Source organism: Ovis aries, chromosome 14 (genome assembly GCF_016772045.2).
Source record: "Ovis aries strain OAR_USU_Benz2616 breed Rambouillet chromosome 14, ARS-UI_Ramb_v3.0, whole genome shotgun sequence".
In the NCBI taxonomy this organism is placed as follows: domain Eukaryota; kingdom Metazoa; phylum Chordata; class Mammalia; order Artiodactyla; family Bovidae; genus Ovis; species Ovis aries.
The window spans coordinates 48,016,299-48,044,287 of NC_056067.1; the positions used below are offsets into that span (position 1 = coordinate 48,016,299).

Sequence of the window (27,989 nt, forward strand, 5' to 3'; positions counted from 1 at the left end):
GGACACACCTAGCTATGTATGGGAACTTTATAAATGATGGACGTGGCGCTGACATTCCATGGTGAAAGGAAGGATTCTTTAGTACATGGTCTTGGGAAAACTGGCTCAGTATATAGAGGGAAAAACAAAAAAAAACTGGATCCTTACCGAACATCACATTCAAAGGTGGATTAAAGATCCAAATGTAAAAGATAAAACTATGAGGTTACTAGAAAAGAGTAGAAGCGAATACTGTTAGGATCTAAGGGGAGGGAAGGATTTTTTTAAACAAAATTTGAAAAACAAATTCTAAAGCAAAAAAGATGAATTTGATCATATGAAAATAACAAAGAATACCATGGACACAATTCATATGGTAGAGTGGGAGATTTCTGTAATGTCCAGGACGGACAAAGAACTGACATCTAGAATATACAGAAATTTTTGTATATCAACGAGAATAAGACATCAACCTTAATAAAAATATGAACAGGCAGGGACTTCCCTGGTGGTCCAGTGGCTAAGACTCCATGCTCCCAGTGCAGGGGGCCTGGGCTCGATCCCTGGTCAGGGAACTAGATCCCACAGGCTGCAACTGAGAGTTTGTATGCCGCAACTAAGACCTGATGCAGCCAAACAAATAAAGTATTAAAAATAGGAACAGGTAACTGACAAAAGAGGGAATTCACAAGGCTAACAATTATTAGTCGAATGACTGAATACATGCATGTGGAAGGAGAGTGTGAAAGAGGGTGAGGGTGAGGATGAGGATCGTAGGGTGGGGTTCCCCCTCCCTCGCCCCAGTGATCAAGGGCCACTCACTCGAACGAAGTCACGAAGCAGGTCTGGGAAGGAGCGCCCGGCATCATTATGAGGTTCTTTTCCACGGCCCAGCCATTCCCGCCGTGCTCCACCTCCCAGCCTCTGAAGCCCTCTGTGGGATATAATAGGGTTAAACAAGAGGGATTCGCGCTCCAGCTTGCCCAGGAGAGAGCCCGCCACTACCTAATGTGCCCATGTGCCCGGTCCACCGGCCCCTCCCTCCCAGCAGGCAGCATTTGTGGACCCACCCCCCGAAGGCCTCACTCAGCTCAGTGCATCCACTCAGCTTCTTCTCAGCCTCCCTCGGCCTAGTCCCCTGCCCTGCCTCTCTTAAATCTCTTGAATCACTGGACTTTAATTTTGGCCCCGCCCTGGGGTGCTACCTCTGGGATTCTCTAGCCTTGACCCCGCCCATTTACTCAGTTCCCCTTCCCACAGCCTCTCAAAACAGCCTGATAGTTCTATGCAAGCTCCGCCCCCTGTCATAGCCCAATGGGTTTCTTCCCAGCCCTCCCCTGGCGCCTCCCCCTTTAACCACTGCCCACTGAGTTGAGGGGACTTCCCCAGTGGTCCAGCGGCAAACACCCTCTTCCAACAACACAAGAGAAGACTCTACACATGGACATCACAAGATGGTCAATACCGAAATCAGACTGATTATATTCTTTGCAGCAGAAGATGAAGAAGCTTTTGACAATCAGCAAAAACAAGACCTGGAGCTGACTGTAGCTCAGATCATCAGCTCCTTATTGCAAAATTGAAGAAAGTAAGGAAAACCACTAGACCATGCAGGCATGACCTAAATCAAATCCCTTATGATTATACAGTGGAGGTGATGAATAGATTCAAGGGATTAGATCCGGTAGACAGATAACTGTGGACGGAGGTTTGTAATATTGTACAGGAGGCAGTGATGATAAACATCCCAAAGAAAAAGAAATGCAAGAAGGCAAAGTGGTTGTCTGAGCTGAGAGGAGACGAGAAGCGAAACGCAAAGGAGAAAGGGAAGGATACCCATTTGAATGCAGAGTACCAAAGAACAGCAAGGCTTCAGCAATATGTGAACCATGAACTTCCAGATGTTCAAGCTGGTTTTAGAAAAGGCAGAGGAACTTGCCAACATCCGCTGGATCATCGAAAGAGCAAGAGAGTTCCAGAAAAACATCTATTTCTGCTTTATTGACTATGCCAAAGCCTTTGACTGTGTGGATCACAATAAACTGTGGAAAACTCTGAAAGAGATGGGAATACCAGACCACCTGAACTGCCTCTGGAGAAACTTATATGCAGGTCAGGAAGCAACAGTTAGAACTGGACATGGAACAACAGACTGGTTCCAAATAGGAAAAGGAGTCCGTCAAGGCTGTATATTGTCACCCTGCTTATTTAACTTGTATGCAGAGTACATCATGAGAAACGCTGGGCTGGAAGAAGCACAAGCTGGAATCAAGATTGCCGGGAGAAATATCAATAACCTCAGATATGCAGATGACACCACCCTTATGGCAGAAAGTGAAGAGGAGCTAAAGAGCCTCTTGAGGAAAGTGAAAGAGGAAAGTGAAAATGTTGGCTTAAAGCTCAACATTCAGAAAGCGAAGATCATGGCATCTGGTCCCATCACTTCATGGGAAGTAGATGGGGAAACAGTGGAAGCAGTGTCAGACTTTATTTTTGGGGGGCTCCAAAATCACTGCAGATGGTGACTGCAGCCATGAAATTAAAAGACGCTTACTCCTTGGAAGAAAAGTTATGACCAACCTAGATAGCATATTGAAAAGCAGAGACATTACTTTGCCAACAAAGGTCCATCTAGTCAAGGCTATGGTTTTTCCATTGGTCATGTATGGATGTGAGAGTTGGACTGTGAAGAAAGCTGAGCGCCAAAGAATTGATGCTTTTGAACTGTGGTGTTGGAGAAGACTCTTAAGAGTCCCTTGGACTGCAAGGAGATCCAACCAGTCCATTCTAAAGGAGATCAGTCCTGGGTGTTTATTGGAAGGACTGATGCTAAAGCTGAAGCTCCAATACTTTGGCCACCTGATTCGAAGAGTTGACTCACTGGAAAAGACTCTGATACTGGGAGGGATTGGGGGCAGGAGGAGAAGGGGGCGACAGAGGATGAGATGGTTGGATGGCATCACTGACTCGATGGACATGAGTTTAAGTGAACTCCAGGAGTTGGTGATGGACAGGGAGGCCTGGCGTGCTGAGATTCATGGGGTTGCAAAGAGTCGGACACTACTGATTGACTGAACTGAACTGAAAGAACAGCAAGGAGAGGTAAGAAAGCCTTTTAAGTGAAGAATGCAAAGAAATAGAGGGAAACAATAGAATGGGAAAGACTAGAGATCTCTTCAAGAAATTTGGATACCAAGGGCACATTTCATTCAAGGGATGGGACAGAAACCATAAGGGACTAGTTGAAGCAAAAGAGATTAAAAGGAGGTGGCAAGAATACACAGAAGAACTATACAAAAAAAGGTCTTAATGACAGGGAAAACCACAATGGTGTGGTCACTCAGAGCCAGACATCTGGAGTGTGAAGTCAAATGGGCCTTAGGAAGCATTACTATGAACAAAGCTAGTGGAGGTGATGGAATTCCAGCTGAGCTACTTCAAATCCTAAAAGATGATGCTGTTAAAGTGCTGCACTCATTATGCCAGCAAATTTGGAAAACTCAGCAGTGGCCACAGGACTAGAAAAGGTCAGTTTTCATTCCAATCCCAAAGAAGAGCATTGCCAAAGTTAATGTTCAAACTACCGCACAATTGTCCCACACAATCCAATCAACTCACAAGCTATCAAGGTAATGCTCAAAATCCCTCAAGCTAGGCTTCAACAGTATGTGAACCAAAACTTTTCAGACATACAAGCTGAATTTAGAAAAGATAGAGGAACCAGAGATCAAATTGCCAACACCCACTAGATCATAGAAAAAGCAAGGGAATTCCAGAAAAACATCTACTTCTGCTTCACTGACTACGCTAAAGCCTTTAACTGTGTGGATCACAACAAACTGTGGAAATTATAAAAAGATGGGAATACCAGACCACTATACCTGTCTCCTGAAAAACCTGTATGCAGATCAAGAAACAACAGTTAGAACCAGACATTAAACAACAGACTGGCTAAAAACTGGGAAAAGAGTACATCAAGGCTGTATATTTTCACTCTGCTTACTTCTATACAGAGTACATCATGTGAAATGCCGGGTTGGATGAAACACGAGCTGGAATCAAGACTTCTGGGAGAAATATCAACAACCTCTGATATGCAGATGATACCACTCTAATGGCAAAAAGCAAAGAGGAACTAAAGAGCCTCTTGATGAAAGTGAAACAGGAGAGTGAATAGCTGGCTTAAGACTCAACATTAAAAATAACTAAGATCATGGCATCCAGTCCCATCACTTCATGGCAAATAGATGGGGAAAAGTGGAAACAGCGGCAGATTTTATTTTCCTGGGCTCCAAAATCACCGCGGATGGTGATTGTAGCCAGGAAATTAAAAGACGCTTGCTCCTTGGAAGAAAAGCTATGTGTATTAAAAAGCAGAGACATCACTTTTCTGACAAAGGTCTGTATAGTCAAAGCTATGGTTTTTCCAGTAATCACGTATGGATGTGAAAGTTGGACTATAAAGAAGGCTGAGTGCTGAATATTTCATGTTTTTGAATTGTGGTGCTGAAAAAGACTCTTGAGAGTCCCTTGGACTGCAAGAAGATCAGACCAGTCAATCCTAAAGGAAATCAACCCTGAATATTCATTGGAAGACTGATGCTGAAGCTCCAATACTTTGGCAACTTAATGGGAAGAGCCAACTCACTGGGAAAAACCCTGATGCTGGGGAAAGCTTGAGGGCAGGAGAAGAAGGGGAAGACAGTGGATGAGGTGGTTGGATAGCGTCACCGACTCAGTGGATGAGTTTGAGCAAATTCCAGGAGATGGTGAAGGTCAGGGACGCCTGGCGTGCTGCAGTCCACGGGGTCGCAATGAGTTGGACATGACTTAGTGACTGAACAACTGAGTCTACAGTTCCAGCAGAGCGTCACCTCTGCCACGGCTCCGCACCTTGGCGCCTCCTCCTCTGTCTTGCCAACCAATCTGTACTCCCTCCACTGAAGCTCCAATACTTTGGCCACCTGATGCAAAAGCCGACGCATTGGAAAAGACCCTGATGCTGGGAAAGATTGAAGGTAGGAGGAGAAGGGGACGACGTAAAACGAGATGTTTGGATGGCATCACTGACTCAGTGGACGTGAGTTTGAGCAAGCTCCGGAGATGATGAAGGACAGGGAGGGCTGGCGTCCTGCAGTCCATGGGACCGCCAACAGTTGGACAGGAGCGAGCAATTGAACAACACTGCCCACAGTCCCTGGCTCCTCCCACTCAGTCTGTCTCTTCCCCAGCTCCTCCCTGGCCTCGCCCACCCAGTTTCTCAAGGGCCATGTCCCTTGGCTCCTGGCCCCGCCCACCACCCCTGGGGTCTCTTCGACCCCACCCCTGGCCCCGCCCCGCCCCGCCCCGCCCCTCGGCCCCACCCCGGCCCCGCCCCCGGCACCCACGCTCTCCGCAGGAGTTGAAGATGAGGTTGCGGCCTAGGGGCGCTCTCAGGCAGTAGCGCGCCAGAGCGCAGAGCGGGAACTCCTCCTCATCCTCGCTGCTGGGCGGGCAGCGCTGGGCCACCGAATAGAGGGCGCGGCCCTCCGCGCTGCGGTCGCGGGCCAGCTGCAGCAGCCAGACGGTGGGCCCGTCCACCACGTCGCGCCAGGCGCGGCACACCGGGCGGCAGCGCATCACTAACGCGCGCGGGGGCACGTGGCTCAGCACCTGCACGAGCAGCTCCGGGGGCAGCGCGTCCAAGGCTATGGGCGGGTCCGCGGGCGGCTGCCGCCCCCGCGAGGGCCGGGCGCCCATCTCCGGCCGCCAGAGTCCTGCAGACAGAGAGGGGTCGGCGGGTTAGGGCAACCTGGCCTCCCTCCAGCTCTCTCTCCAGGACGCAAGAAGAGCTTAACCGTGACCTCACCAGGTACACGGGCGACAGGGAGGCTGCCAGCTCCAAGAAATTCAGCATCTGGTTCCTGCCACTTGGCTCCGGACCGCGACCGGTTTCTCCCCCACCTTTCCCCCTTGAGCAACAAACGCCTAAGCCTGATCACGACCCCAGGAGGGCTGCTAACCACGGCTTCCTGCTCTGGCCGGTGCCCTCGTGTCAGGCTGAGCACTTTACATATGACCATACGCTCACTGAAGACCTATGAGAAAAACCCACCGAGAGGGAAACCATTCCCCAGGTGTCCCAACTCTCTGGCCTTTGGAATCCATGACCTGTCCTCCAGCAAAATCCATCTCCTCAGTCTCTTTGCTGAACATTGTTGTCACCTTCTTGCTCTAACCAGAACCCAGCTGTCCTCCACATGACCTGGTTAAATCCAAGGCCTCCACTTACCTGTGCCTGTACTCACACGGTTTAAAGCAGCTGAAGAACAACACACAACTCCACTGGCCAGCTCCGCTTCACGTTTGTGAACTTGACGCTCAAGCGGGCCTGCAGCACTGTCTGGCAATGAAATTACAGTTCTCTTACCCACTAGCTCTTCCTCTCTATACATAGTTATTTCACACCTTCTCCCCTGACCTCCAACACATCACACTTCCTTCCACCTTTTCACTCTTTTCTTGCTTTTTCTTATTTATTTTTGGCCATGTGGTGTGGCATGCAGGTTCTTACTTAGTTCCCCCTAACCAGGGATCCAACCAGTTCCAGAGTCCTAACCTCTGGACCACCATGAAAGTCCCACCTTGCTTCTTATTTTGCAGAAAAAAAAAAAAAATTGATAGAAAGTGAATGTCCACAGACCCCCCACTGCCCCATAGACCCTCCCTGCCCTCTGCTTTCCCACCATAACTGTGCCTCTTCCAGGCCACTGTCTCATAGTTCTCCTCTCTCTCTGCTGCACCTTCAGCTTCCCTCTCTGAACTGGGTCATTCTCATCAGCCCACAGAGTCATCTCATATGAAAATGAATGAAAATTCTCTTGATTCCAGCTCCCTTTCCAGCTATGACCCCATTTCTTTGGTCCTCTTTATAGTAAAACTTCTCCAAAAAGTTGTCACACTCACTGCCTCCATATGGCCTACTGCTATTCTTACTCAAACCTTCTCTAATCAGGTTTTGCCCTCCTTAAAATGTTAATTGCTCAGTTGTGTCCGACTCTTTGTGACCCCATGGGCTGTAGCCTGCCGGGCTCCTCTGTCCATGGAATTCTCCAGGCAAGAATACCGGAGTGGGTAGCCATTCCCTTCTCCAGGGGATCTACCTGACCCAGGGACTGAACCTGGGTCTGCGGCATTGCAGGCAGATTCCCTGAGCCACCAGGGAAGCCCCTCCTTCTGTACCCTGAAATGTCAAGGTCACCCCCCAGTGACCTTCCTTGGTGCGGAACCAATGGTTGCTGTTTGCTCAGTGTTCACATTGCTTGACCTGTTCACAGCACCCGACACAGGAGTTGCTCTCTCTTCACTCTTCACTTCACTCCTCTGAGCCCCCACATCCCTCTGGACCCCTCCCAGCTGCCTGGTGGCTCCCAGTCAGTCTCCTCGGCTGTTTCTTCCTCCTTTCTCTGACCTCAGGGTCAAGGGTTAGTCTTTGAACCTCCTCTATTCTCCATCAGCACTCACTCCCTTGGAGATCTCATCCACTCTCATCACCTCTCACCTGGACCATTGCTGTCTCCCTGCTCCTTTCTCCAACAGCCTGTTTCCCACAAGCAGCCAGGACAGGTGTGAACACCTGAGTCTGGGTCCAGTCCCTGCCTGCTCAGAGCCCTGCTGGGCTCCACCGCATCAGGGTCAGGGAAAGGTGCTCACTGTGGCCCACAAGCCCCATGTGATCAGCACTCGTCATCTCCCTGCCCTCATTTCCCCTTTCTCACTCTGCGCCAGCCGTACCAGCCTCCACACCTCAGAGCCTTTGCACAGGCCGTTTTTATCACCTAGATCCAGAGTACTTCTTTGCTCACCACACTTCCTTCAAACCTTGGCTCAGCTTCTCCACGAGACTGTCTCTGGCCTCCATATTGACAATTTCAGGGCCTCATGACCGTCACCTACTTCTCCTTCCCTTTTCCTTACTTTATTCTTTTCTAACACTCCTATCACACCACACACGTAAGTACAGGCGGATTCTTTACCATCTGAGCCACTAGGGAAGCCCATATATTGATATAATTTACTTAAGTAAGTAAATCTTCCGTATTGTCTGCTCCCCTGGCCACATTGTAATAATCACTATGAGGGCAGAATTGCTGCTGATTTCACACACTGCACACCAGTGTCCACACCCGTGTGTGACACATAGTAAGTGTTTAATAAAGAGACATTAAGTGACTGAATGAACTGTCACATCAGAAACCCACTTCACAGATGAGGAAACTGAGGCATAACAAAACGAAACACCTTTATTTAAAACAAAACAAAACACCTTGGCAAAAGAGCTTAGTGATGAGATGCTGATTCCTGAGTACAACCAGCCTGGGTTGACTCCCAGCTAAGCCTCTTGCCTCAAGGGCATACTCTTCATCTTTTTGTGCCTCACTTTCTTCTTCTGAAAATGAGGGTGTTAACCATACTTCCCTCATAGGGTTGTTGTGAGAATGAAATGAATTAATACTGGTAAAGCACTCAAGAAATAACCTCCGGTATCTCATAAATAAAAGTGATATTAATATATTAGACACTAAATTATGTTAGTTGCTATTATTATTATACACCATAAAAAGATGACGAGCAACCATTTAGCTATGATATTTCCATCTGGTGACATTTATTGGGCCCTTCCTAAACCACTGTGCTGAGCATTTAAGACGCATCATTGCGCTGAATTCCATCATGGTGTTTTAATGGCCAAAACGATCCTCGGAGATTGCCCTGGGTTAAGAGCCTTCAATGATCTAATGCTTGTTATATCATCTAGTGCCAGTAAGTGCTCGATTCATGTCAGCTGTTACTATTTTGAAATAAATTGATTAAGATCTTGTTAAGAATTAAGCCTGTATCAGGCAAGTAGTCTGTGGACATGGCACAAAGCCTGACTCCGCTTTGCCCCCACAACAGAGAACTGAAGTTGTGGAGACAGGCTTTAGAGACTAGAGTGTATTTTGCCCCCAGGTTGCGTTAATAATTAGCTAAAATTTACAAGTGAGTCCACCAGCTTGCCTGGCATGGACATGAAACTCACCAAAGCCTAGTTCCCTGGGTCAGCTCTCCTTAGGAAAGTGCCGATCGCTGATGAGTAGGGGATTTCTGGACCTGAGAGTGGTTCCCTCACACCACAAGGGCAGCCAGTCTTCACTGGGGAGCAAGGACTTTCAAGTGATGTACTGTATGAGCCCTGGGTATTCAAAATGCTTATCTGTGATCTTCTCCTGAGGACCATGAGCTGCCTTGTAGCCACCATGTCCAGCCCAGCTGAATGCCAGCTACTGGCTGGGTCAGAATGGCAGGTCACTGCCTGCTGCCAGGGTGTATGGATGTGTGTGTGTGTCTGTGTGTGTTTGGTGGGGAGGATAATTGTACTGGCTGTCACACTGACTGCAGGATCATACTGGTATTCAGTTTCCAGGGACCTGTGACGCACAGCAGACATCTTCTCCAAAAGGCTATGACAACGTATCCAATCTGAGCGGCTCTTTTCCACCACTTGATTATTCTCCATTCACACCTCTCCCCTTGACATGGGCAGGCCTTTGGGACCGCTTCACCTTTTCAGAGCGTCACAGAAGTGACGTTGCTAAGGGGTTGTGGAGGTTGCGTTGTCTGGGGATGCATGCCTGGGGAGCCGTGAGTCCAGTGGTGTGCTCCTAAATGTTTAACAACGGGCTCTTGGACTTCCCTGGGGTCCTGTGGTTGAGACTTTGTCTTCCAATCCAGGGTGTGCAGGTTCGATCCCTGGTTGGGGGATCCATGAAAGACATGTTTTTCAGAGCTTTTGGATTTGGGGATTGTAGCATCTGCTGATTTCTGTGGTGTGACTATACTGTCCATGGCTGATGGCAAGCTACCAAGATGATGTCTCTGAATTTTGGGGTTGGAAAGCACCGTCCACAATGTGCTCCCCGGATCTGGTGTGAACCAGTTCCAGCACACCACCGCCTGAGTCACCATGTGAGTCTGGCTGTCCTGAAGTCATCACAGTGGAGAGACCACAGGAAGATATATATATATGCTTGGGGAGCCTCAGCTGTTTGGGTCTTCCCATCCTAGGTGCTCATGGCTCAGTGGTAAAGAATCCAGGTTCGATCCCTGGGTGAGGAAGTTCCCCTGGAGGAGGGCATGGCAACCACTCCAGTTTTCTTGCCTGGAGAATTCCATGGACAGAGGAGCCAGCTGGGCTACTGGGGTCGAAAAAGAGTTGGACACGACTTAGCAACTGAACAACAACAATGACGTCCCAGGTGCTAGACAGGGAAGTTAATGAGCCCTCAGATGACCCAGCCCCAATAACCGACTGCTGGGACCTGCACAGCAGCCCCTGAGAATTGCTTAGCTGAGCCCAGTCAGTCCCAGAGCCATCAGAATAATAAAGGAATGGGTATTGTTTTAAGTCACCGCATTTTGAGTGGTCTCTTATGCAGCACTTGCCAAATGTAACAATGGTCAGTGACTTGTATTGCAGGGGACAGGTACTACTCACAGAAGAAGGCCGAGAGAATCCCAGGCAGGATTAAAAGTTCCATTTGGAATGGATAAAGATCTGGTCCATATATATAACAGAATACTACTCAGTCATAAAAAAGAATGAAATAATGTCATTTGCAGCAACATAGGTAGACCTAGAGATGATTATATTAAGTGAGTTCAGTTCAGTCGCTCAGTCGTATCCGACTCTTTGTGACCCCATGAATCGCAGCACACCAGGCCTCCCTGTCCATCACCAACTCCCGGAGTTCACTCAAACTCACGTCCATCGAGTTGGTGATGCCATCCAGCCATCTCATCCTCTATCATCCCCTTTTCCTCCTGCCCTCAATCCCTCCCAGTATCAGAGTCTTTTCCAGTGAGTCAACTCTTCGCATGAGGTGGCCAAAGTATTGGAGTTTCAGCTTTAGCATCATTCCTTCCAAAGAACACCCAGGGCTGATCTCCTTTAGAAAGGACTAGTTGGATCTCCTTGCAGTCCAAGGGACTCTCAAGAGTCTTCTCCAACACCACAGTTCAAAAGCATCAATTCTTCAGCACTCAGCTTTCTTCACAGTCCAACTCTCACATCCATACATGACCAATGGAAAAACCATAGCCTTGACTAGACAGACCTATGTTGGCAAAGTAACGTCTCTGCTTTTGAATATGCTATCTAAGTTGGTCATAACTTTTCTTCTAAGCAGTAAGTGTCTTTTAATTTTATGGCTGCAATCACCATGTGCAGTGATTTTGGAGCCCCCAAAAATAAAGTCTGACACGGTTTCCACTGTTTCCCCATCTATTTCCCATGAAGTGATGGGACCGGATGCCATGATCTTCGTTTTCTGAATGTTAAGCTTTAAGCCAACATTTTCACTCTTCTTTCACTTTCATCAAGAGGCTTTTTTGTTCCTCTTCACTTTCTGCCATAAGGGTGGTGTCATCTGCATATCTGAGGTTATTGATATTTCTCCCAGAAATCTTGATTCCAGCTTGTGCTTCTTCCAGCCCAGCGTTTCTCATGATGTACTCTGCATACAAGTTAAATACGCAGGGTGACAATATACAGCCTTGACGGACTCCTTTTCCTATTTGGAACCAGTCTGTTGTTCCATGTCCAGTTCTAACTGTTGCTTCCTGACCTGCATACAGGTTTCTCCAGAGGCAGGTCAGGTGGTCTGGTATTCCCATCTCTTTCAGAATTTTCCACAGTTTATTGTGATCCACACAGTCAAAGGCTTTGGCATAGTCAATAAAGCAGAAATAGATGTTTTTCTGGAACTCTCTTGCTCTTTCGATGATCCAGCAGATGTTGGCAATTTGATCTCTGGTTCCTCTGCCTTTTCCAAAATCAGCTTGAACATCTGGAAGTTCATGGTTCACATATTGCTGAAGCCTGGCTTGGAGAATTTTGAGCATTACTTTACTAGCATGTGAGATGAGTTCAATTGTGCGGTAGTTTGAGCATTCTTTGGCATTGCCTTTCTTTGGGATTGGAATGAAAACTGACCTTTTCCAGTCCTGTGGCCACTGCTGAGTTTTCCAAATTTGCTGGCATATTGAGTGCTGTACTTCCACACCATCATCTTTCAGGATTTGAAATAGCTCTACTGTAATTCCATCACCTCCACTAGCTTTGTTCATAGTGATGCTTTCCAAGGCCCACTTGACTTCGAATTCCAGGATATCTGGCTCTAGGTGAGTGATCACACCATCGTGATTATCTTGGTTGTGAAGATCTTTTTTGTACAGTTCTTCTGTGTATTCTTGCCACCTCTTCTTAATATCTTCTGTTTCTGTTAGGTCCATACCATTTCTGTCCTTTATCGAGCCCATCTTTGCATGAAATGTTCCCTTGGTATCTCTGATTTTCTTGAAGAGATCTCTAGTCTTTCCCATCCTATTGTTTTCCTCTATTTCTTTGCATTGATCGCTGAGGAAGGCTTTCTTATCTCTTCTTGCTATTCTTTGGAACTCTGTATTCAGATGCTTATATCTTTCCTTTTCTCCTTTGCTTTTCGCCTCTCTTCTTTTCACAGCTATTTGTAAGGCCTCCTCAGACAGCCATTTTGCTTTTTTGCATTTCTGTTCCATGGGGATGGTCTTGATCCCTGTCTCCTGTACAATGTCACGAACCTCATTCCATAGTTCATCAGGCACTCTATCTATCAGATCTAGTCCCTTAAATCTATTTCTCACTTCCACTGTATAATCATAAGGGATTTGATTTAGGTCATACCTGAATGGTCTAGTGGTTTTCCCTACTTTCTTCAATTTAAGTCTGAATTTGGCGATAAGGAGTTCTTGATCTGAGCCACAATCAGCTCCCAGTCTTGTTTTTGCTGACTGTATAGAGCTTCTCTATCTTTGGCTGCAAAGAACATAATCAATCTGATTTCGGTGTTGACCAAAGTGAAGTAAGAGACAAATGGCATGTAATATCACTTATACATGGAATCGAAACTATAACTCAATGAACTTATCTATAAAACAGAAACAGACTCACAGACATAGAGAACAGACTTGCGGTTCCCAAGAGAGAGGGGAATGAGGGAAGGAGGGACTGAGAGTTTGGGATTAGCAGATGCAAACTATTATAAGTAGAATGGATAAACAAGATCCTGGGGTTTCCCTGGGGGTCCATTGAGTGTCTCTGTGCTCCCAATGCAGGGGGCCTGAGTTCGATTCCTGGTCAGGGAACTAGATCCCACATGCTGCAACTAAGACCCAGTGCAGCCAAATAAATAATCCATAATTTAGAAAAAATATTTTAAAAAAGACCAAGGTTCTAATGTGTAGCACAGAAAACTATGTTCAATATCCTGGGATAAGCCATAATGGAAAGGAATATGAAAAAAGAAGGCCTATGTATGTATAACTGAACCACTTTGCTGTAGAGCAGAAATTAACCCAACATTGTAAATCACCTATATTCTCTTCTTTTTTGCTTTAATTTTTTTCTTAAATCAACTATATTTCAATAAAATAAGTTTTTTAAAAAGTTCCATCTGGGCAGAGGTACTCATTTGAAAGTTGTTTTTTTTCTTCCTGTTTCTTGATCTAAAGTCAGGTTACACGTGTGTTCATTTGTGAAAATTCATCAGGCTATACAGTTTATTTCTAGAAAAGGTTTCCTGGCAACAATAATAACAATAAAAACAGAGATGGTAGTCCATGGAAAGGAACCAAAAGATATCCAAAAGGCTCTCCGCAAAGTTATCAAACAAAAAATAGGATGAGGACGACGATGATGATTTTAAAAAGTGAAAGTGTTAGTTGCTCAGTCATGCCCCACTTTTTGCAACCCCATGAACTGTGTAGCCTGCCAGGCTCCTCCGTCCATGGAATTCTCCAGGCAAGAATACTGGACCGGGTTGCCATTCCCTTCTCTGGGGGATCTTCCCCACTCAGGGATGGAACCTGGGTTTCCCGCATTGCAGGCAGATTCTTTACCATCTGAGCCACAAGGGAAGCTGCTTCACAAATCCATGAGTCATCCTTGCCCAGGGGTCATGCTAGTCTTCTCTGTATCGTTCCAATTTTAGTATATATGTGCTGCCCAAAGCGACCACAAAAGGATTGGTTTTAAATTCAAGAACCCTTGAAACTATTAAGAGGTAGCTTTTCTCTTTCCTCGGTGGTTCCTCGAATCGTGTAGGGCCTTTTCAGAGTGACTGGAAAATTTCACTCAAAAATACCCCCATGATTCAGTGGTAAAACCATTGCCATGGTATAATAAGCATCATTTTATGATTATTTCTGATGGTCCTGGGGACTACCTGGGCTCAGTCACATGGTTCTCAGGGGCTCTTGTGCCGTGGGCCTCAGGCAGAGTATGGCACTCGGTCATCTTCTGAAAGTTCATCATGCCTTCGCTGAGCGCTGGACCTGGGGACTCTCTGGCTGGGAATTCCCCAGGCAGATCCCCATCTCCGTGTGGTGTCCCCTGCTAGCTGCACCCTTTTCCCAGAGTAGTTACTCTTGATGAAGATCCAATAATATAATTTCATTGTCACAGCTCATGATTCATTAAACTATCTTCATTTCATATAGTGTTTTTGAAAGTAATTTTATTTATTATTCTTATTTTTGGCCGTGCTGGGTCTTCATTGCTGCTCTGCTTTTCTCTAGTTGCAGAGTGCTCTAGGGCGCGAGGGTTTCAGTAGCTCTAGTTTTTTCAGTAGCTCTAGTTTCTTTTTTTCAGTAGCTCTAGGGTTTCAGTAGCTCTAGTTGCGGCTCCCAGGCTCTAGAGCACAGGCTCCATAGTTGTGACGCACGGGCTTAGTTGTCTTGAGGCATCTGGAATCTTCTCGGATCAGGAATCGAATCTGTGTCTCCTACATTGGCAGGCGGATTCTTTACCATCACGCCACCTGGAAAGCCCTATAGTGTTCTTTTTACTTGGTTAATTTTCTTCCTTAACTTTGTTAATTTTATCTTAATTAATTTACCAAGTATACTTCTATTGATTTTGAGATTACTTTTATGATTTGATCAGCTAATAATACATTGGAATAACTTAGGTGCAACCATCGCTTATTTATTATTTTTAAATTTTTTTTTTTTGGCTGGGCCATGCGGCATGCAAGATCTTTAGTTCCCCGACTAGGGATCAAACCCTTGCCCCCTGCAGTGAGACCGCAGGGTCTTAACTGCTGAACCACCAGAGAAGTCCCAACCTTTGTATATTTATAAATATATGAGTGTACTTGCTGCGGTATTTATACATTTTTGTACTTGAAGTGTCCTGTCACTAACTTTTGTTTTATGAATTTGGAATACTGAGCAAACAGTTGCTGTGAATGGTAATGTTTCAGTATCAGTCTAAAAAAATACACAGGCTTTGTCTTTGTCTCCCTCTCTTAGGTGTCACTATATAATTATTTGAGCGTTTCTGTATGCCTGAATTTTTTCAGAATTCAATCATGGGGGTAGAAGAGAGTCGACTGCAAAGATTCAATATCAGTAAATCCCATTAGGACCCTCTGCTGGGGGCAGGGAGTGGCTGAGGGTTTCCAGGAGTCTAGGCTGCTGCTCCCTGCAGGACGGCTGGTGGTCAGGAGCTCCCACTATGGAGGCAGACAAGCCAGGTTCAAATCCTGGTTCTGGGCTTCCCTGGTGGCTTAAGGGTAAAGAATCCACCTGCCAAGGCAGGAGACACGGGTTCAGTCCCTGATCAGGGAAGATCCCAGATGCCTTGGAGCAACGAAGCCCACTCTCCACAATAACGAGCCTGTGCTCTATAGCCCGCGCTCTGCAAGGAGAAGCCCGAATGTCGCAACTAGAGAGTAGCCCCTGCTCGTTGCAGAGAGAAAAACCAGACCAGCAACAAAGACTCAGCACAGCCAGACAAAAAAAAAATCTGGTTCTGCCTTTTCTTGGGCAGGCCATCACTTTTGCATGTTGCTGGCTTCTGAGCCTCAGTTTTCTCATCTGTAACGTGTGACATATGAATAACTATTCTGTCTCAAGGGCTGGATGTGAAGGAGAAATATCCTTAAGTCATGTCTGGGACTCAAGGAATAAGTAAGACCCAATGTCATTTAAGAACTAATCAGATTTCACTCTTTGGATGAAGATTTGGTAATCTGAACCTAGTGATGCCTTTTGTGGATGTCCCTTGGGGAGAAGGGAAATGGGAGAGGCGGGTGGGCACATGTCCAACTCATCTCACTTTCAAAACTCTTGCCAACTACCAGGGCACCCATGTTGAACTTGAACTCCTCGGGGAGAATGCATGAACAAGCCACCAAGCCAAAGCCAGGAACTACCTCCAGTAACGCTTCATGGAGATTCAGTGTACGCACCGCGGTAAGCGAGGGAATCTCAGTGGTGGGATTTGGGGCACATTTCTGCGGATCTTCCCTGGTGGCTCAGCTGGTAAAGAATCCGCCCGCAATGAGCGAGCCTGGGTTCAACCCCTGGTTTGGGAAGATCCCCTGGAGAAGCGAATGGCTATCCACTCCAGCATTCTGGCCTGGAGAATTCCATGGACTGTATAGTCCATGAGGTTGTAAACAGTCGGGCACGTCTGAGCGACTTTCACTTTCTGCGGTGTGTGCACGCATGCATATATTCCATGTATATTTGCCCAAGAGTCCTATTTCCCAGAAATTTTTAAAAATTAAAAAAAATACATTCATGGGTGTCTAATTTACATCCAATAAAATGCAAACATTTCAAGCGTACAGTCTGTGTTCTAACAGCTGTATGCAATGGTACAACCATCCTCATAAATAAGAGGTGAGACATTTCTGTTACTCTAGAATGTTTACCCTTTCCCATGTCCACCCCAACCACTAATTTGCTTTTTGTCACTAGAAGTTTTCTTTTCTAGAGTTTCATATAAATGGAATCATATGGTGTGCCAGTTACAAATTTACTGCCTTACAGCTCCAAGTTGAGAAACTGGAGTTCAGGCCTTTAAACCGTCTTCCTTCTCCGGCTGCCATGCTACAGTTTTCCAGTAGAGGGAGCCAGAGAGGTGCTGCAGGAGGAAAGAGTTTTGCTTCTAGCTTCCAGAGACGGTTCCCCAAAGGCAGGTAGCTTTTCCTGCCTCCTTCACATGGGTGTAGGTTTCTGCAGTGGCTGGCAGTGAGGAGCACCCCTCAGCCAGCATCTTGCCCTGGCACCCACCTCAGCTGGTTTCTTGGCTGAGTGCCTCTGGTGAGACACTTCCCTGTGAACTGTTTTCCCTAGCATCCTTAAAGGACCGACTTCTGGCAAGTTCCAGAGGGTGGATTTCCAGCAAGTTTCATAGCCGGAGCACCAAAGGGACTCCTTTGCCCTTTAGTGAGCCATGTCCAAGTGTTCTCCCAAAGCGTCAGGGTCTGGGGACCTCCCTGGTGGTCCAGTGGTTTAAGTCTCCGTGCTCCCAACGCAGGGAGCCAGGGTTCAATCCCTGGTCAGGGAACTAGATCCTGCATGCCACAGCTAAGACCTGGCATAGCCAAATAAATAAAAATAGATGTTAAACAAAAACAAAACCCCCCAAAGCGCGAGGGTTTCTGGGACTGCCAAGGACAGTCTGGAGCTGACACCTTTCTCAAGCTCTCTATCTTAGATCTTAGGGGTAGAGGCTGCTCCCTGTATTTATATTCTTTACCATTCTCTTTCTTTCTCAGTAGCTACTCCTTCTAACTCTAATCCCCTGCTATGATGGATAAATCTGTATATTAAACATTCTCCCTTCAAATTACTGTGTGGTTTCAGTCTCTGGATTGGACCCTGAGTAATAACCATAGGATGCACCTTTGCGTCTTCTTTCCTTCAGCAGAATACTGTGTGATTCAGTCACATCGTTGCTGTATTAATCGCCAGCTCACTCCTGTTTATCACTGAGTAGTACTCCATTGAACAGATAAACCACAATCTGTTTACTCACTCGGCATGATGGACATTTGGATTGTTTCCAGCTTGAGGCTGTTATGAATAAAGCTTCTATGAACATCCACATTCAAGTGGTTGTCTGGACATACGTTTTCATTTCTCATGAGTAAATACGTAGGAGTGGAATTCTTGGATCACATGTTCTTCGCGAGAACACACCCAATCATTTTTTTCAGCATGACCGTGCACTCCCATCAACATGTATGGCGGCTGCACTTGCTAGCACCTTGTAGGGTCAATCTTTTCAATTTTAGGCAGAATGGCTTCCGTTTCATGCCTTGGAGAGATTTCCCTCTACCTGACATTCTCCCTTATCAATTTTAACACTTTACTCTCGAACGGTGGTGCTGTCTCTATTTTATTTTATTTTTTGGCCACACTGTGCTACTTGCAGGGTTTAGTTCCCCAACCTGGGATTGAACCCGAGCCCTCAGCCGTGAAAGCGCCCAGCCCTAATCACTGGACTGTCGGGGAGGGGAGTCCTGCCAGTGTTGTTCCTAACCTACAACAAATAGTTACAGAAATATCATCAAGAAACAAGATTGAGACCTCGCTTGTGGTCCAGTGGCTAAGACCCTGAGCTCCCAATGCAGGGGGCCCGGGCTCAATTCCTGGTCAGGGAACTAGACCCCATATGCCCCAACTAAGAGTTTATATGCTGCCGCAACTGGAACCTGGTGAAGGCAAATAAGGGCTTTCCAGGTGGTGTTAGTGGTAAAGAGCCCACCTGCCAATGTAGAGAGGCAGGTTTGATCTCTGGGTTGGGAAGATCCCCTGGAAGAGGGCATGGCAACCCACTCCAGTATTCTTGCCTGGAGAATCCCATGGATAAAGGAACCCGGCGGGCAGCAGTCCATAGGTTTGCCAAGAACTGGACACAACTGAAGCAACATGCATGCAGCCAAATAAATAAAAAATTAAAAACAAATGAAATATATGAGCAAAAGGGTATATTGTACAGCACAGGGAATTATAGTCAAACAAACAGAAAACCCCCAAAAAACAAGACTGAAAATTTCTCACTCTTTACAAATATTTGCATGTACAAAGATTTGGCGTGCCTTCTCCTTCAAGAAGGAAGACTGAGCTATAACTAATCAGGGCCTGCACTGGCCTGTAAGAATCTTTAGGTAGATTTTTTTGTTTTTTTTTAAGGCACCTCTTCTGGGTGAAGGCAAGCCTGGGGTAGCATGACCTGGTGACTGGAGCAAGGCATGGATTTGAGTCCCCACTCATACCACTGCCCCTGGCTGGCCTCATAATTACAACAGCTGGTCCTGTGCTTCGTGCGTGCTAAGTCATGTCCAAACCACTTCGTGACCCTATGGACTGTAACCCACCAGGTTCCTCCATCCATGGGATTCTCCAGGCAAGAATACAGTGTGGGTTGCCATGCTCTCCTCCAGGGGAACTTCCCGACCCAGGTATGGAACCCAGGTCTCATGTCTCCTGCATTGGCAGGCAGGTTCTTTACCACTAACACCACCTGGGGTTCTGTCTCCAAGTGAGGTGGACTGGGTTTAAGCCAGCAGGGAGTGGTGGAGCCTCTGTCAGTCCGGAGAGAAGAGCCCAGCGTGGAGGCCGTGCCAGCACTCACTCTGGCTGACTTACTGCCCACTAGGAAGGTAGGCCTAGTTTGGCCACATCTTCCAGTTTGTCAAGAGACTGGAAATCCCTGTGTTTATGTGAAATCACCCGATTTTTAAATGTTAGCAGTGCATTTAAGGAAAAAAAATTATTATAGCACAGTGTAAGCCAGAAGAGACAGACCTTCAAACCCAGGAACTGACTGGGATGATCTTTCCCGGCTTCCGTATTATTCCCATTGATTGTCACGACATGAGGAAACTGAGGCCCAGTGAGGCGAAATGATGTGCACAGCAGTCAGAAGGGGAGTGGCACGGACTCCCCTGGTGGCCCAGAAGTTAAGAATCCACCTTGCCATGCAGGGTACATGAGTTCAATCCCTAGTCGGGGAACTAGGATTTCACATGCCTGAGAGCAACTAAGCCTGTGGGCCACAACTAGAGATCCCACATGTTGTAACTAAGACCTGATGCAGCCAAATATGCACATATTAAAAAGAAAAGATTTCTTGGATATAATACCGAAAGTATGATTTATAAAAGAAAAAAATGGATTAATTAAACATTATCAAAATTTTAAACCTTTGCACTTCAAAAGACATTATTAAGAAAATGAAAGACAAGCTACAGGTTGGCAGAAAATATTTGTATATCACACACTTGATAAAATACTTGAATCTAGAATCTATAAAGAACACTTAAAATTCAATTAAATGACAGATCAATTTAAAAACTGACAAAAGATTGGAATAGACATTTCACCAAAGAAGAAATACAAAGGACTAATAAGCAAATGCGGGCTTCCCAGCTGGCACTAGTCATAAAGAACCCACCTGCAATGCGGGAGTCCTGGGTTCGATCCCTGGGTTGGGAAAATCCCCTGGAGAAGGCCATGGCAACCCACTCTAGTACCCTTGTCTGGAGAATCTCGCGGACAGAGGAGCCTGGCTGGCTACAGTCCATAGGATCACAAAGAGTCAGCATAACTGAAGCGACTTAGCACAGCAATAAGCATGTGAGAAGATGCTCAACATCATGGGTCAAGAAGGAAATGCAAACTAAAATCACAGTGAGATGCCACTTCATGCTGTCTAGAATGGCTGCTGTCCAAAAGATTGGTGAGGACAGGGAGAGCCCAGGACCCTTATACACTGCTGGTGGGAATGTGAAACGGTAAAGCCTCTTTGGAAAACAGTTTCTATAAAAGTTGAACATTAAAAAAAAGGAAGTGAAATATAAATTTACCATGAAATCCAACAACTCTTTTTTTTTTTTTAATTATGTATTTATTTATTTTGGCTTCAAGGAATATGGGATCCTAGTTCTTCAACCAGGGATCAAACCTGTGCCCCCTACATTGGAAGCTTGGAGTCTTAACCACTGGAAGTTTGAAACACAGCAATTCTACTACTAGGCTATCTACCCAAGAGAAATGAAAAGGTATGTCACACAAAGACTGACTTGACTGCCAAAGTGCACAGCAGCGTTATATATTTGAAAACAACCCAGGTGTCTATCAGCTGGTGAATGGATAAGCAATATGTGGTCTATCCACACAGTGGAATGCTGCTCAACAGAGAAAGGAATGAGGACCCCCCTGGTGGTGCAGTGTTTAAGAATCTGCCTGCAAAAAAAAAAAAAAAAAAAAAGAACCCGCCTGCAGGGGACACTGGTTTGACCCCTAGTCGGGGAAGATTCCACAAACTGCAGGTCAACTATGGAGACCTTGTGCTGCAACCACTGAAGGCCCAGCACCCTAGAGCCCCTGCTTAATGGCAGCTACAGCTAGAGAAAGACCACGCACAGCAAGGAAGACCCAGCGCAGCCAAAAGCCAAAACAAAATGAAACAATGAAAGGAATGGAGTAATGGTACAAGATACAGTGAGAACGAACCCTAAGACAGCATAGAGAAGGTGCTGGATACAAAAGGCTACATATTGTATGAGGGATCGATATGAAAGGTCCAGAAAAGACCTATCTAAACATAGGGAAAGATGAGGAGTTGCTGTGACTGGGCGTGGGAACAAGCAGTGACGACAACTAGGCACAATGGATATTTTGGAGGTGATGGAAATGCTCTAAAAACTGTAGTGCTGGCTGCCAAACTCGGAAAACTCACTGAATCACTGAATCGTACACTCAACAGGGCTGAGTTTTATGGTATGTAAATTACTTCAATAAAGCTGTCAAAAAAAAAAAAAAAAAACCCTGCACATTTTACAGTTACAGCGTATAAGACTTAAATAGGGTAACAGAACAGACTATAGATGTGATCAGCCTTGCTGGTGTGAAAGCGAATGCATTACCGACAAGACGGGAACGGAAAGGTGGGGGAGGGGACGCCAAGACACTCCGCTCTCTCACGGAGTATCACGGGAATCAAAACTTGCCAGGATAAAAAAAATACAAATGAAGCATAAAACGTAAAGTCTCAAAGGTAAATAAGAAATGATCTTCGAAAAGTACAAGTGTTAAAAATCAGTGGAGTGAATACACACTGAGCTAAATACCATCTTTCATAGCTGACAGTAATAGACGATTTTGAATTCCTCTATTTCTCGGTCATTTTCACTGTCATCACCTTCTCAGTTATCCAACTGCCTTCTGAACCACAGCATCGGTGAGATGAGAGGCAAAGTTACTTTGGATTTTGGTATATTCTAGTTTAAACGTCATGGACATCATGTGTATTAAAGACTATGCTTTTATTAAAGAAAAAAAACAACCAATAATACAATGTTACCATAATTTCCTTATAATCAGTGAGAACTCCCATACACACCTGATGAGAGTAAAAATTGATGCAGCCACTTTGGAAACTAGTTGGTTGTTTTTTTTTTTTTTTTACTGAAGTTAGAAAAGTGCCTTTCCAACAAGCTGGCAATTTGACCCTAAAGCCAGGAAACATACTAGGATATTCGCGACAGCATTGACCCTCATAGCTCCAATCTGGAAATGATCCAGGTACCCACATAGGGTGTAAAAATGAATTAAGGCGGTCATAGAACGGAAGACTCAGTAGCAATAACAATAAGCAAACACGACAGCACAAATGGACCTCAAAAGCATAATTTGGGGTGAAATTTACCAGAGACACAAGTCATCCAGAGTGTGAGTCCCAGGACAACCAGACAGTCGGGGTGGCCTGGGGCAGTCCTGATTTACACGCAGTGTCCCAGGGTAATTAGGGTAAATATCAGTGACCCCTATCACTTCCAAAATTACCTGGTTTGAAAATTGGGTGATAAAATTATATTCTCACACCAGTGATTTTTAGAAAGTTTACAAACAGGCTAAACTAATAAATGCTATTTACAAATGTACATACAGGTACTAAAATCATATGTGTATATATATACATATATCAGTTCAGTTGCTCAATTGTGTCTGACTCTTTGTGACCCCATGGACTGCAGCACACCAGGCTTCCCTGTCCATCACCATCACTGGCACTTGCCCAAAATAATGTCCATTGTGTCGGTGATGCCATCCAACCATCTCACCCTCTGTCATCCCCTTCTCCTCCTGCCTGTATGTACATATATATAAAACAAGCAGAAACTTCCCTGGTGATCTAGTGGCTAAGACTCCATGCTCCTAATGCAGGGGAAAGTGTTAGCTGCTCAGCTGACTGTCTGCGACCCCTATGGACTATAGCCTGCCAGGTTCCCCGTCCATGGGATTCTCCAGACAAGAATACTGGAATGGGAGCCATTCCCTTCTCCAGGGGATCTTCCTGACCCAGAGATCGAACCCAGATCTCCTGCATTGCAGGCAGATTCTTTACCATCTGAGCCACCAGGGGGCTTGGGTTCAATCCCTGCTTGGGGAACTAGATCCCACATGCCACAACAAAGACTGAGGATCCTGTGTGCCACAACTAAGACCCAGTGCAGCCAAATAAACAAATACTAAATATTAAAAAAAAAAAAAAAACACAACACGAAACAAAATAACCAAGCAGGGAAATGAGCATTATAAAAGTCAGGATGCTGGTTCCCTCTGTGGGGAAGGAGAAGGCTACTTACTAACCAGAGAAACATCTAGGGGGCTGGCAATGTTCTCCTTATTGGCCTGGGTGCTGGTTATATACTTTGTTATATATTTCATGTACTTTTCTGAATGAGTGTTATAGTTTACCATTTAAAAAATTACTAATGCTATCAATGAACACCATGATTATTTAAGTCAAAGAAGGGAACAGTCGAATTGCATCTTAGTACAGAGTAACAGTTCACATTGGTCGATGCTTTCTTGGTGTGAGGCACCCTGGGAAATTCTTTATGTGCATCATCTCATTCCCTGGAGGCAGCACTGACATTTCTGGGGCATCACAGGGCCAGCCAGGGACACTGGTTTTGGGAACTGCTGGTGACAGCCTGCAGAGGAGGTGGCACTGGGGAGAGGTGAAACTTTGTCAGTTGCATATTCAGCCAGCCCCAGGTTAGCCTCAGCCCAAACTCAAACTTTTTTGTGAACTTGGGCAAATGGGTTTCCCTCTCTCAGCGTAGATTTCTCCTCTGGAAAATGGGACGTGAATGGCCACATGTCCTCTCCAGGCTTTCCTGGTGGCTCAGCCAGTAAAGAATCTGCCTGTAGTGCAGGAGACCTGGGTTTGATCCCTAGGTTGGGAAGATCCCCTGGAGGAGGAAACGGCAAGTCACTCCTGTATTCTTGCCTGGGAAATCCCATGGACAGAGGAGCCTGGTGGGTTAGAGTCCATGGGACTTAGTCCATTTAGACTAAGTGACTAAACCACCACCACACTCCACAATCCCTAAATGCGAAAGCTCTGAAAACCAAGTCTTTCACAGACCCACTTGGTGGCAGACCTGCCTGGAACTGATGGAAGGTTTTATTTATGATATGAACATGCATTTCACTGAAGAATTATCCGTGTGTTTGATTACTCCCCAGTCCTGCTTGGGATTTTTTTTTGGAAAAAATTGTAAGTAATTATTTATTTTTGGCTGTCCTATGGCTTCGTTGCTGCATGCAGGATTCTCTGTTTGCGGAGAGCAGGAGCTGCTCTCTGGTTTCCGTGGGCGGGCTTTTATAGTGGGAGTTTCTCTTGTCATGGACGAGCTCCGCACCTTGTCTTGTCTAGGTGTGGGGCTCCAGTAGTTGTGGCTTGTGGGCTCTAGAGTGTGGATTCAGTAGCTGTGATGCACAGGCTTAGTTGCCCCTTCGCATGTGGAATCCTCCCGGCCCAGGATATAACCTGTGTCTCTTGCATTAGCAAACTGATCCCCAACCACTGGACCATCAGGGAAGTCTACCCCAATAAGGATCATACGTAATACACAGGATGGTTCTTTGTGACCTGCCTCATATTCAGTTCCCAAGTGCACTGAATAGCAAAAGTTTTGGCTAACACGCTGTGGCCTTGTAGTAACTCTCACTTCCCATGGTGATGGGGAAATTAAACAAGATCAAGGCCAGCTATGCGACTGGAGTCTGGGGCTGCACCTCCTTATGTCAGAATCATGCAGTCACTGAAACCACGCCTGGAGGGATGTAGGTTCAGAGGATTTGTGCCTAGGAAGGAGCAAAATATAGCAGGACACAAAACTGCACCAATGGCAAGATCAGAGCCATCTGGTGAATTTAAAAAAAGCCAAAAGATGGACCGTCCTAATGGTTCAGTGGTTAAGAATCTGCCTTCCAGTGCAGGGGACGCAGGTTCATCCCTGGTCGGAAAACTAGGATGCCATATGCTTCAGGGGCAGCTAAGCCTGTGCGCTACAATTATTGAGCCCCAAGAGCAGTTATGATGTTACGCATAATTATTCACAGGTGAGCTGACCATGGTTGTTAAGAAAAACCCTTCACAAAATACTAACAGCTACTGTTAACTGAACACTAAATCCTCCAGGCACGTGGAAAGTGCTTTCCAAGATCTCACAGAAGTCTCACCAACAGCCCCATGAGGCCGGTGCTATTTTTCAGCTGGGGAAACAGGCTTGGAGGAGGGAAGCAATCAACCCTAGGTCACCCAACAAGCAAGGGGCAGATTGGGGTGGAGGACTCCAGGGTTGTGCCACTGTGCATGTATTCATCTCTGAGTTTCTAAACTTTCACCTTACTTTATTTTTTATATTTGTTTATTTTTCTGTCTCAATGCATTTTATTTGTTTATTTTTATTGGAGTATAGATGCTTTACAATGTTGTATTAGTTTCTGCTGATAAATCGTCTTTAGTCACTTCGGTCATATCTGACTCTGTGCGACCCCATAGATGGCAGCCCACCAGGCTCTCCCGTCCCTGGGACTCTCCAGGCAAGGACACCAGAGTGGGTTGCCATTTCCCTCTCCAATGCGTGAAAGTGAAAAGTGAAAGTGAAGTCGCTCAGTAGTGTCCAACTCTTAGCGACCTCATGGACTGCAGCCTACCAGGCTCCTCCGACCATGGGATTCTCCAGGCAAGAGTACTGGAGTGGGGTGCCATTGCCTTCTCTGTTATCTTCCCTAGATTTCACCATAAAAATGTCACCACAGAAAAGCTGAAAATACAATTAAAATGGATATCTCTGTTCCATATTTTGCCATATTTGCTTTCTCTCTCTCTTTTGATAAACTATTAAATACCTGAATATGCATTTCCTAAGAAAGAATAAGAACCCTTTATAGGTCTATTATCTCTCAACCCACCAAGAGAAATTTAATTTACTATCTAATACTCAGTCTATGAACACTTTCTCATTGTTCCAAGGTCTTCTGGAATTGTATCTTCCAAACAAAGATGGGACTCACACACTGCTGGGGGTGCTCATTTCTCCCTAATCTCTTTTAATCTAAAAGACTGCCCCTGGGAATTACCTAGCAGTCCAGTGGTTAGGACTCCAAAATCTCACTGCCAAGGGCCGGGTTTTTTTGGATACCTGGTCGGGGAGCTAGTATCGCCAAAATGAAACAAAAACAAAAAACACCGCCCCGGCCTTTTCCATTTTTGTTAAACGGATTATATTACTTTTATCACAGGGAAAAAACAAGGCAATCTCATTTATATTTAATTTGTGAACCTTATGTATATCTTGATTGGATTGAAAAATTAGCATTTAAATAAATATGAAAACTTTCTTAAAAGGAGAATCAACAGATTCTATATATGTATATAGAATATACAAATATATATAGATATGCTTAAAGAAAAAGAAACAAAAGTTTACAAAAAATGATTTCTTTAGAGAAGCTAAAAGGAATGCTGTGATTATACAGGGAGGAGAGAAACCCTGGAGATAAGCTTCTGTCCCCATCTATTTTTAGCAAAAGATTACAGACATTGTGTAAAAGTTGATAAACTAGCAAATAACAATGGAAGAATTTGCTTTAAAGATTTGGAAGGAACTACCAGAGGAATAAAGAGCAAAAATGGTTTAAAACGACACACTACGGATCACAAGTTACTCCTGCCATTTCTGAAAAGTAATGTAATTACAAAATTAAAAAACTGGCTGCGGAGGAGACTGCGCTTGTTTAAAGGATTGATATTGCATGCAAACCTTTGTCTTTTGTACTTGTGTTACTGGGACAGTAAAAAAAATGTTATTGTCTATTTTAAAAGTAGATTGGTAATACTATAGTCTTTCAAAATAGCGGTAAACAGCTGCCGTCTAAAGTTGAAAGATCAAGACACGGAACGTTAAGAAATATGACCGGTCACTGCAAAAGTTAACTTAGAACAAAGTTTAAATTGGGTAGAGCGGCAGCAGCTAAAAACAAACTGCCCAAGTTGCTAAAGCAAGAAACGGTGCTCTAAGATCTTCCGACTCGTAGATTTTCCTGCCGGCCAGAGGACACAAAAAACAGAATTGGTAAAAAGTGGTCCGCCCTTTCACCAGCTGCTGTTGAACACGTGTTGGTCGAGTACGTGGTGGGTGGGGGTGGTGCTTAATAGTGGCCTCTTCAGACCAGCAGGCGGGCGGAGAGGCTAGGGCTTTAGCGGACCGGTTTTATAGCCAAGCCCTTTTCCTACGATCTGGGGCTTTCAAACGTGCGTTCGTGTAACTCTGGACTTAAAGGGGCAGAAGCCGGGGAAGGGGTGATGGGGCGCAGGACTCCAGGGACACCGCCACTCCGGGCCGGGCCTGGGACGGAAATCCTACCCGGGGCGCCCCAGTGAGTGTGGACGGACACCGGTCCCGACCTCGGTCCCTACCTGTCCCGGCGCTCACCTGGAGGCCTGCTCGGAGGTGGCGGCGGACTACGATCCCCTTCCCCACCCTGCTCTGAGAGGCAGTCCGGGGGGTTGCTCCTCGCGATCGGCCCCGCCCAGGGAGTCCTCTAGGAGGGTGGGGGGTTGGTGGCGGCGGCTGAAGTCTGGAGCCGGGGGCTGGAGACTGTGAAGTCCGGCGGGCAGGAGGGCGGCTGCGCTGAGCCGGAGCGAGGGAAGGGCGGGGTCTGGGAGGCTGCAGGCGGCGGGGGAGGGCTCAGCTGCCGCGAGGCTGGCGGGGAGGAGACCTAATCCCTGCGGTCCCGGATTTTGGGGCCTGCTCATCGCTCCTTTGGAAAGTCTATACTTTCTCCACGTG

The 27,989-nt window shown here is 46.0% G+C and overlaps 1 protein-coding gene and 1 non-coding gene across 7 annotated transcripts in view; both read right to left on the minus strand.

Moving 5' to 3' along the window:
* LOC114117985 (F-box only protein 17) overlaps positions 1–27,808 on the minus strand; it is a 34,729-nt gene extending 6,921 nt beyond the window's left edge. Inside the window, exons 1-4 of one of the 6 annotated variants that reach the window (XM_060398607.1) lie at positions 27,617–27,808; positions 6,269–6,361; positions 5,367–5,735; positions 802–913 (exon numbers count right to left, since the gene is read on the minus strand). In XM_060398607.1, the coding sequence (XP_060254590.1) occupies positions 802–913; positions 5,367–5,718 (464 nt within the window). In that variant the 5' untranslated portion in view covers positions 5,719–5,735; positions 6,269–6,361; positions 27,617–27,808. Of the gene's footprint in view, positions 1–801; positions 914–5,366; positions 5,736–6,250 lie in introns of all 6 variants that reach the window. The other 5 variants (XM_042232002.2, XM_042232003.2, XM_027978265.3 and 2 more) reach the window with 5 other exon arrangements.
* Positions 13,945–14,056, minus strand: LOC114118163 (U6 spliceosomal RNA). The gene has a single exon (XR_003591706.1). It is a non-coding gene; the product is annotated as a U6 spliceosomal RNA (small nuclear RNA).
* Positions 27,809–27,989: the final 181 nt, after the last annotated feature.